This window comes from Panthera uncia, unplaced genomic scaffold (assembly GCF_023721935.1).
Source record: "Panthera uncia isolate 11264 unplaced genomic scaffold, Puncia_PCG_1.0 HiC_scaffold_2509, whole genome shotgun sequence".
Taxonomy (NCBI): Eukaryota; Metazoa; Chordata; class Mammalia; order Carnivora; family Felidae; genus Panthera; species Panthera uncia.
The window spans coordinates 1-10,885 of NW_026059247.1; the positions used below are offsets into that span (position 1 = coordinate 1).

General features: G+C 49.0%; 1 protein-coding gene across 2 annotated transcripts; it reads right to left on the reverse strand.

Annotated features, from left to right (window-relative positions):
* Nucleotides 1-816: 816 nt before the first annotated feature.
* On the reverse strand, nt 817-9,911 carry LOC125917823 (protein spire homolog 2-like). 2 transcript variants are annotated; one of them, XM_049623921.1, is made up of 4 exons: nt 9,758-9,911; nt 6,382-6,516; nt 6,185-6,252; nt 817-1,050 (listed from the first exon to the last, which is right to left on the reverse strand). In XM_049623921.1, exons 2-4 carry the CDS (start codon nt 6,466-6,468, stop codon nt 981-983), a joined length of 225 nt encoding a protein of 74 aa, XP_049479878.1. In that variant the 5' UTR covers nt 6,469-6,516; nt 9,758-9,911; the 3' UTR covers nt 817-980. The 2 variants fall into 2 exon arrangements, 1 of the variants encoding a protein (XP_049479878.1); XR_007456307.1 differs by lacking the exon at nt 817-1,050 and adding an exon at nt 1,064-5,814 and having other exon boundaries at nt 9,758-9,910.
* Between the last annotated feature and the right edge of the window lie 974 nt (nt 9,912-10,885).

Genomic DNA, 10,885 nt, shown 5'->3' on the forward strand with positions numbered 1-10,885 from the left:
AACAGAGATGGCGAGGGGCACAGGCGTGCACGCGGGCGCGCACGCGCACACACACACGAACAGCTGCCTGCTCTGGGCCTGTGGAGCGGCAGGGGAGTGTCTGCAGGGTGCCGTTGTGACCGTGTGTGCTCTCTGGATGCCCACCCCATGCCGGCCACCTGGAGGCATGTGTCTCCTCACTTGTTCCCCACACCCAACCACACGCTGCTCATCCAGACAGGCGTACCCAGAGGGCCCGCCAGCATGCCCTGCATGCAGTAGATACTTGATGAGTTGGAGGTTGCCCAGTGCTGAAACCACAAAACACAAAGGGTTTGAAAACTGGTGGTAAAACCCTTTTCCAGCAAGCCATGGTTTCTAGGCGGAGGTGTGGTGGGGTGACAGAGTTCGAAGTGTGACTACCCTTCTACGTTTGCACACCTCCATATACGCAGACGTGCCCAGACTGCTACAAAGAACCTTTCCAGAAACACTCAGGGAAGATGTAGCGTCAGAAGGTAAGAGTCCAGGGGCACCTCGGTGGCTCAGTCAGTTAAGCATCCGACTTCGGCTCAGGTCCTGATTTCTCGGTTCATGAGCTCAAGCCCCATGTCAGGCTCTGTGCTGACGGCTCAGAACCTGGAGCCTCCTTCAGATTCTGTGTCTCCCTCTCTCTCTGTCCCTCCCCTGCTTGCTCTGTCTCTCTCAAAAATAAATAAACATTAAACTTTTTAAAAATAAAAGAAGGTAGGAGTCTTAGAGGGAAAATGAAGGGTTTTTCTTGGCAGTAGCCTGCTAACATGGAACGTTTAAAAAAAATAAAAAACCACCTACAAGGGTCTTTAAAAACTACAGTCTTGGAAACTGTAGGGATGGGTCTTGTGTGGAGGAAGGAGATAGACGAAGTGACTGGTGCACGTCTGACCGGCCAACAGGAGACAGCAGAGCCTCTGTCCCCCGGCTCTGCCCTCCTGGACAAGCCAAGTCAACCACAGGACACCTCAGATACCTGGGGCTTCGCTCAGACCCCAGACGATCCTCACCTTTATGCTGCAGGAAGTGCAGACAGCCCTGGAGGGAAAGAAGAGGGACGCGGGGTCAGCAGTGAAGAAGCCACAGACAGACCATTCCCACCAGGCAAACTGCCCGCCCTTCTGCTAGAGACCAGTTACCTCAGTGCTTTACGTGTTTTACCCCCCAAATCTTTTCTTTTTACTTAGGCTGCATCCAAAATATTTCTGCCCCTCACAGCTGGCTTTTTCTCTGAAACATTTCGGTCTGGAGCTTTCTCACGCCCTCTGCACTTGCATGTGCCTGACGCCTCCTGCCACAGAGGCACCATCTGAGCCAGAGGTGCCCCGAGCAGTCAGTATTAAGCAGTGATTGACATCTTTTGAATCCCCACTGCTGACTTAAAACACAAATGCCTTCCTGTACAAGTTCAGACACTAGAGAGAGCCGTGACTGCAAATCGTAAAGCCCACCCTCAGTGGCAGACCCTGGTGACGCGTTTCCCCTTCTCTAGATCTAAGTATGACGGACAAAGATACACGCTTAAAATAAAACAAAAATAAATGAAGTGGGGTGTTATGCATACTATTCTATAAAGATACACCTGGGGCTCTTCTCTGCATTAGGACAGATGGTCCAAGTTCATTTTTTAATTTTTTTAACGTTTTTATTTATTTTTGAGACAGAGAGAGACAGAACATGAACGGGGGAGGGGCAGAGAGAGAGGGAGACACAGAATCGGAAGCAGGCTCCAGGCTCTGAGCCATCAGCCCAGAGTCCGATGCGGGGCTCGAACTCACGGACTGCGAGATCGTGACCTGAGCTGAAGTCGGACGCTTAACCGACTGAGCCACCCGGGCGCCCCTCAAGTTCATTTTTTTAAAGCAAGGGACTGTGCTGTCTTACATGGATGTCTCATAATGGTTTTGCCACCAAGAAAACTCTAGGTTAATTATATTTGATTTCACTGCGGTCAGGAAACTTACTTTCCATGACTTGAATCCTTCCACGTTTTTGAGACTTGTTTTCTGACCCAGAATATGGTGTATTTTGGTAAATATCCCTCGTGCACATAAGAAGCATGTACACTCTGCTGTGGTTGGCGGAGTGCTCTATGGATAGCAGATCAGGTTGGTTGTCAGTGTCATTCAAATCTTCTTAGTTTTTTTCTGTTTACAAGCCCTACCAATTATTGAGAGAAGGCTATCGAAATCTCTCACTTTAAGTGTGGATTTATCTATTTTGCCTTGCAACTTTATCAGATATTTACTGCATGTATTTTGAATCTCTGGTTAGGTATATGAAATGTTCAGAAGGGTTATTTCCTCCCTCTGTCGTTAGGAAAGGGACTCCTTTATCTCCAGTAATGTTTTTTGCCATCTACTTTGATATAAATGTCATCTTTCTTTTGACTGGTATTGGCATGGCATATCTTTCTCCATTCTTCTCCTAACCAACTTTTGCCTTTTTATTTAAAGTACATGTCTTAGGGGCGCCTGGGTGGCTCAGTCCGTTAAGCGTTGTACTTCGGCTCTGGTCATGATCTCACGGTTCGTGAGTTTGAGCCCTGAGTCGGACTCTGTGCTGACAGCTTGGAGCTTGGAACCTGCTTCGGATCCTGTGTCTCCCTCTCTCCCTACCCCTCTCCTGCTCACACTCTGTCTCTCAAAAATAAATAAACATTAAAAAAAATTTTTTTTATAAATAAAAAAGTAAAGTACATGTCTTAGGTGCCTGGGTGGCTCAGTTGTTAAGCATCTGACCTTGGCTCAGGTCATGATCTCAGGGTTTGTGTGTTTGAGTCCCACATTGGGTGAGCTTGAGCCCCACTTCTCTCTCTCTCTCTCTCTCTCTCTCTCTCTCCGCCACCTCCCTCCCTCCTCCACCCTCTGCCCCTCCTAGGATTCTCTCTCTGCCCCTCACTCATCTGCGCATAAATACATACATACATGAATATGTAAATACACACATACATCCATAAAGAAGTACATACATACATACATAAAGCGCATGTTTGCAGGCAGCAGTCTTGCTTTCTTCACTCAATCTGGGACACGGCCTATTAGTCCAATTGTTTAGACCTTTCACAGTTAAGGTAATTATGACACAGTGGAATTTAGGGCTGTTGTTTTGCTGTTTGTTTTCTTTTGGCCCTATTTGTTCTTTGTCCCCTTTTCCTTTCTGCCTCCTGTATTAATCGACTATTTTTTATGATTCCACGCTATTCCTCTGTTTTATTGTTTTAGTGGTTGCTTTCAGACGTACACTACACTCCTTAACTCTACCTTCAATAATATCTTACCACTTCACGTAGAGCACAAGAAGTCTCCTATAGCATACCTCTGATCCCCTCCTTGGCCTTAATGCTACAGTTATGATACTTCTTACAGATGCAAGTCCTACAGTACCTTGCTGTTAATTTTTTGGCATGCCTGGTAATCATCGATTGGATACCAAGCACTGAATTTCACCCTGTTGGGTGCTAGATATTGATTTACCTTGTAAAAAGTTATAACAAAATACTCTTCTATGTCATCTTCGTACTTGCTGTTTCTGGTGCTCTCCCGCTCTTTCCATTTGCTATCATTTTCCTTCTATGTGAAGGACCTTGTTGAAAATTGTAGTGTGGGTCTACTGGTAAAGAATTCTTTTGGTTTTTTGTATTTCTGGATATGTTTTTATTTGTGTCTTTGTTTTTGCTTGTTCGTTTGTTTTATTATTTTTTTTTTAAGTTTACTTATTTTTGAGACAGAGACAGAGCATGAGCAGGTGAGGGGCAAAGAGAGGAAGACACAGAATCGGAAGCAGGCTCCAGGCTCTGAGCCATCAGCACAGAGCCTGACCCAGGGCTCAAACCCAGGAACCGCGAGATCATGACCTGAGCTGAAATCAGATACCCAATCGACTGAGTCACCCAGGTGTCCCTGTTTTATTTGAGAAAGAGAGAGAGAGAGAGAGAGCGCACTTGTGTGCTGCAGAGAGAGGGAGAGGGAGAGAGAATCTCAAACAGGCTCCAGGCTGAGCGTGCTGGGTTCCATCTCACGACCTGAGCTAAAATGAAGAGTCAGACAACCACCTGAGCCACCCAGGTGTCCCTTGTCTTTATCTTTGAAGCATACTCTTTCTTGGTTTAGGGTTTTAGATTGACAGTTTTTCAGTCCATCAGAAACGCTGGTTTACTCTCCTCTTGCTCACGTTATCTCAGTGAGAAGTCTTTATTTGCTGGCTGATTTTAAGAAATTCTCTTTATTACTGGTTTTTAATCAATTTGATTAATATATGGCTTGATATGATTTTATTCATGTTTCTCATGCTTGGGATTAAGTTTCTTGTAAGTTTATATTTTTCATCAAATTTGGAAAACTTTTTAAGCTATTATTTCTTCAAATACTTTTTCTGTCCCCCCCCCCCTTTTTCTTTGGGGACTTTAATTACATCTATATTAGGCTTAACATTAACCCACAGGTCACTGAGACCATTTTCACTTTTTAAGTTATTTTTTCTCTGGAGCGCCTGGCTGGCTCAGTCGTTAAAGGATGGGACTCTTGATCTTGTGGTCGTGAGTTTGAGCCCCACGTTGGGTGTAGAGATTACTTAAATAAGTAAAACTTTTTAAACATTCTAAAAAAAAAAAAATAACATTTTCTCTCAGTGTTTTCATTTTAGGTGGTTTCTATTGCTTGGTCTTTGAGTTCACTAATGTTTTCTTCTGCACATTCTTCTGGATGTTCAATCCAGTGTAATTCCAAACGTTCATCCAAACATTCTAGTTCCAGGTCTAGAACTTTGTGTCTTTTTATCTTTCATGCCTCTAACTTTTTGAACATATGAAATAGCTTAGAACTTCAGAACTGCTAATTCGAATGTCTGTGTCAGTTCCGGGAGTCTTTCTTTTTTCTTTTCTTTCTTTTTTTTTTTTTAAATAGTGAGAGAGAGTGAGCATATACGTGCATGTGAGCAAGGAAGGGAGGGGCAGCGGGGGAGAGAGAGAATCCCAACCAAGCTCCACACTCAGCACGGAGCCCAGTGCAGGGCTGGATCCCATAAACTGTGAGATCACAACCTGAGCTGAAATCAAGAGTCGGATGCTCAACCAACTGAGCCACCCAGGTGCCCCAGTTCTGGGCAATTTTGACTGATTTTTCTATCATGGGTCGTATTTTCTTGCTTCTTGACATGCCTGATAATCTTTGGATGCTAGACATTTTCTCTTGCTGAGTGCTAGATAAGATAGTTAGGAATAGTTTGGTCCTTTCCAAACTATTTCCAAGTCTTGCTTTTATGAACTTTTAGGTCTGGAACAATGCTCAGTCTGGGGGCACTTATTCCCCACTAGTGGAACAAGACTTTCAATGGTTCGTGAATTACAACATTTCCACCATGGCTGGTGGGAACACACACTATTCCTAGTACTGTTCCTTGAAAGCTTTAGCACAGGGTCAGTACACTTTTTCTGTAAAGGGTCACAGAGCAAACATTTTGGATATGGCTAAATGAATAATAAACAAATGGGTGTGGCTTTGTTCCAATAAAACTTTATTCACAAGGCAAGTAGTAGGCCAGATTTGGCCTGGGGGCCGGAGTCTGCCAGTACCTGCTTCAGGATGATTCTTTCCCAGCCTTCAGGAGCTTCCTTTCCTTGTATGTGCTGATTGGTCCCCTACTGAACACTCCAGGACAATCTCCTGCAGGCCCGAGGCTTGCCCTGGGGACAGCTCTCCCCCGGCTGGAAATCTGCACTAAGACCTCTGGCTGCCTTGGTCCCTCTGGCTTCTCGGCTTTACTGCCTCCAGTCAAGGAGCTGAGTGGCCTCTGGGCTGTGACCTAGAAACTCCAGGCAATTGAGGCCATCCTTGGGCTCACCTGTCTCCTTCCTGCTGTTGCCCGATAGTCAATATCTTGAAAACCGTTGTTTCCTGTTCTTTGGGTTTTTTACTTTTTATGGGTATTTTTGGTTGTTTCAGGTGGAAGGTGCCTGTTCTGATGCCTGTTACCCTACCTTGGCTGAAAAGGGAAGCCCCTTAGCTATTAACATGAACTTAAAAATGAGAAATTAACGTTCTGTAGTTGCACTAGCCACAGTGCATGAAGAAACATCCCCACAATCACAGGAAATTCTACCGGACAGTGCTGGCTTAGAAACCTTACTGCTCCTCCCGTGTTACTCACAGCCAAGGTGCTTACACAGGCTTACCTCTTGCAAAAGAGACAGGTGGGTGGCCAGGAGAACAGCGGGAACTTGGCTCGGCAACAGCAACAAATCTGTAAGCAAAGGACCAGATGAGTTAGTCCTGCGTGGTGAGGGAGCAATCCAGGGTCCAGGCTGCCTGGCCCGCCCTCAACCCAGGGCTCCTGCCTGCTGAGGGAGCAGCTGGGTCCGGGCCACCTCACCTTCCCCTTCCTGAGACTGCTGACGAGCTCCTTGTTCTGCAGGAACTTCTCCATCTCAGCCTTGACCAGCACACGGCGCACATCCATCACTTCCTCCACGGTCAGAGCAAGGCTCTCCGCGGGGTGGCTGAACTCCTGGGGATAAAAGGGTCAATGGGTCAGTGCTCCTCAGGCCTTGAGGGACGAGGCCTTTCAGGAGTCTGTCCATAAGGGTCTCTCTTCTCTGAGGGCTCTGGAATCTTCCTGGCCTCAGTCTACCCAAACCTAGCAACTTCCTAAAACACCCCAGCCTTCACCTCATCTACTGCCGGGACCCACACATGCTACTCCTGTCACCCGGCCCGCACCCAGCCTGCTGATGACCACATCCCTCTAGCATCCCCGCCTCTGTTCACGGTGCTCTCCAGACCAGAAACATCTGCCTCCCACCTCGTTGCCCACCTGCAAACACACACCACCACCGGTCGCAACCATCCAGAGGCCCCAGGCCCACCTCCTCTCCTTCTGAAGCCCTTCACCACAGAGCTCTCTCTCCCCTGGCGGCTGAAGGCCCTAGGCGCCTCCTGCATGCTGCCTGACTCGGTGCTCACCACCAAGCCTGCCCATCTGTAGGTGGTACGTGTCCCGCCTGCCACAGCCACCTACCCCTTTGGGCCACCGCAGTGACCGTGCCTCATTCTGCCCACCCTCCGGAGGGGTTGCTCAGCTCCTCTCCTATAAAGTGGGGTGTCTTCCAGCTTCATTGAGATAACACACAAAGTCCTTAGCGCCACGCCTGGCACCCCAAATTATTAGCTCCGGAGATGAGGCATCATGAGGGGTGGCCCCCCACGAGGGGGCCACAGAGATGGGGGTTGGGATGCGTGGTTTGTTTCTTTCACATTGCTGGTGGATTATCCTATTTAGGGTTGCTCCTGTTGGGAGCGGAGACCAGCAGGTTGCTCATCAGATTGGCCATGAGTACGTGTTCAGGGCAGAGATGGGTGTGGAGGTTACATGAGGTCTGACAGCCAAACGTCTCAGAAAGCACTCCTGACATCTGTGCCAAGAAGACACTTAAGGGGGTGCCTGGGAGGCTCAGTCAATTAAGCGTCCGACTTTGGCTCAGGCCATGATCTCACGGTTCATGGGTTTGAGCCCCGTGTCAGGCTCTGTTGTCAGCAGGGAGCCCGCTTTGGATCCTCTGTCTCTCTCTCTCTCTCTCTCTCTCTCTCTCTCTCTCTCTGCCCCTCCTTCATGTACTCTCTCTCTCTCAAAAATAAATAAACATTTAAAAAAGTAAGAGTGGAGCACCTGGGGGGCTCAGTTGGGTAAGCGTCCGACTTCAGCTCAGGTCATGATCTCACAGTCCGTGGGTTCGAGCCCCGCGTTGGGCTCTGTGCTGACGGCTCAGAGCCTGGAGCCGGTTTCAGATTCTGCGTCTCCCTCTCTCTGCCCCTTCCCCGCTCATGCTCTGTCTCTCTCTGTCTCTCAAAAATGAATAAACGTTAAAAAATAAAAAAAGAGTACACTTATGGGGGGTGCCTTGGTGGCTCAGTTAGTTAAATGTCCGACTCTTGGTTTCGGCTCAGGTCATGATCTCACGGTCCGTGGATTCAAGCTCCATGTCAGGCTCCATGCTGACGACGTGGAGCCTGCTTGGGATTCTCTCTCCCTCTCTCTCTGCCCCTCCCTGCTTGTGATCTCTCTCTCTCTCTCTCTCTCTCTCAGAATAAAGAAATAAACTTAAAAAAAAATACACTTATGGGACTTGCCATTTTAAAATGGGCCTCCCCACCCTGAATACTTAATTAAAGGAATACATACGTGTCCCCCAATTCCTTGACTTCCCTTCAAGAAGTGGCCTTCCTCTTTCCCTGCCGCCCTGAGTTAAGCAGGGGCTTGAGTGCATCACGATTCAGCCCCACCCGTACCCACCGCCATGGCCGAGGGAGGCATCGCTGCTTTCCAAGAGGGGGTGAAGACCGCCCTCACCCATGGTGGCCCAGCAAGTGGACTCTGAGGAGCTGCCAAAGCCTTACACGAGGACCACACCCATCTCTGAGTGTCCACGCGGTGGAGGCACCTCGTGCTGAGCACCAGGTCAACCTAATTACTGGTGATGACGACAAGAAGCGAGGGGAGTGGGTCGGCCTCTGTAAAAGTGACAGGAAAACCCCGTACGGTGGTTGGTTGTAGTTGTGTGGTGGTTAAGGACTACGGCAAAGAGTCTCAGGCCAAGCAGGTCGTCAAGGAATGCTTCCAATGCAAGAAATGAGCAAGTAAAAAACTTGGTCCTTGTTCCTCCCACAAAAAAAATAAAGAAAAGCGGGCCTTAATCCCCCTCCCCTGAGGATGTACTTAGCGACTCACTTCTAATGGACAGAGAAAGCTGGAGATAACAATGAGTCACTTCTGAGACTTGGTCGTAAAGACACTGGCTTCTGCCTTGCTGTTTCTCAGACCTCCAGCTCTGGGGGAAGCCAGCCACCATGCTGTGAGGACACCCGAGAGCCCTGTGAAGAGGTCCACGTGCAGGGGAAGCTCGGCCTGCCGGCAACAGCCACAGGAGAAGCCACCTTCCAAGTGCCCCCTGCGGGGAGGCCCTGAACCAGGCCGCCCAGCCGAGCCACTTCTGGATTTCTAACCCTCAGAAGCTCTGTGAGATAATAAGTGTTTGTTGTTTACAGTTTTAAGTTTTGGGGTAATTTTTAATGCAGCAGTAGATGATACAGAACTTGGTTGGGGAGTATCAGTGGTAACACTACCTTATAATTTTAGGGCACTTTTCAAGGCAATTTTAACGTGTGTTCTCATGTAAGCCTCTTGACAAAACTTCAAGGAAATGATGGTAACGACATTGCTGACATCCGGATGCCCTGTGCTCACCAGGCACTTCACTTGTCATCCCTCTGATGAAAGCATACGCCAAGGCTCAGGTCCAAGGATGGGGGGCGGGACTCAAAATACCAGCAGGTGTTAGCTCCTCCCAGTTACAAGTCAGATAAAACCCAACGCTGAGAAAGCCCAGATGCAGAGAGTAAGCAGCGTAGTGCCAGAATCATGACCCTATAAGATGCTGTCACATCTAGCTGCCTTCGGGCACAGAGCTCCAGTCTCCCATCTGTCCTAACCCCCACAGGGAACTAAGAACTTCAGATGTCCCCAGTCTCCTTAGCAAGGTCCTTTCTTTGGCCTTGGGGCTGCAGTTCCCAGAAGTCCCAGAAGGGAGCAGCAAAGACCAACCTCAGATTTGGTGGTTCTGGAGCAGACCTAGCCACACCCACGGAAGGAACTGCCCCACCGCTGCTGGGCCCTGTCCAGGGGAGAGGTGAGGATAAGGGCCCAAGAGGCGCCCCCACCCAGCACCCTGGACAACAATGCCTCCATCACTCACCAGCCACAGATGATTGGTGTCTGGGGCTGCAGAAGCCTCCGGCCGGTCCTCTGCTGAGCCCAGGTCACTGTGTGGTAGAGAGCTAGGGTCAGGCTGGACCTGGACACTTACAGGGAAGGAACCTAGAGTAAGAGCACAGGAGCCCTGTCAGGACAACCAGGCAGACACTGTGTGGGAGGGCTGTGCCCAGGGGGTGATGGAGACGGCTGGTCAAGCAGTAGGGGGCCATGGGGGCGGTAATCAAGGAGAAGGTCATGTAGAGAGCAAGTCAGTGTGGCAGGCTCAAGGGACACCTGCAGGGGCCCCATATCTTATCCCGGTGAACGAGCCAACATCAGGAGCCGCATGGCCGCCAAAAGTGAAGGCAGATGGCAGCAGTCATGCAGGAAGACGTCACTAGTGCCACTCACTGCACTTCATGCAGAGAGGGGTGGAGCAGGACCTGAGAGGCAGCTCTGAGTCTTCAGGACACTTGTTGGGGGACAAGGACAGTGAAGTATGGAATTGGCCTGGCCTGGACCTCTTCACTCCAGAAAGTGCATCAGCTACCAAGCTGGACCACCTTGAGGCTGGCAAGAGAACAGGGTGGCTCAAGATAACGCTGAGAGCAGAAAGGGTGGCCTGGCCACGTATAGTAGGAAACAGTGGATGGGGGAAGACAACCCCATGTCCCGTCAGCACGTTGTGGAGCACAGCCCTACAACAGTGGGACGAACTGACCCTTTGTGGCCAGTAGGATTTTTCTGTCCTCTGTGCTGAGCAGGGAAACAAGGTGACAAGTCAGGTTCTAGAGTGGTGTGTGTGGCACGACCCATCTGGTTCACTGCAGACAAGTTTTCACTGATCAGAAAAAAAAAAGACTAGAAGGATCTGTCAATCATCTATCTGTCCACCTAGCTATTTGTCTATCCATCCATCCATCCATCATCATCCATCATCCATCCATCCACCATCCATCAATCCACCCATAATCCATCCATAATCCACCTATCCATCTTCTGTCATCCATCTATCCATCCATCATTGACCCATCATCCATCATTGTCCATTATCCCTGTCATTCATCTACCCACCCATCTATCATCTATATATTCATCTACCCATCATCCATCCATCTATCCATCCATC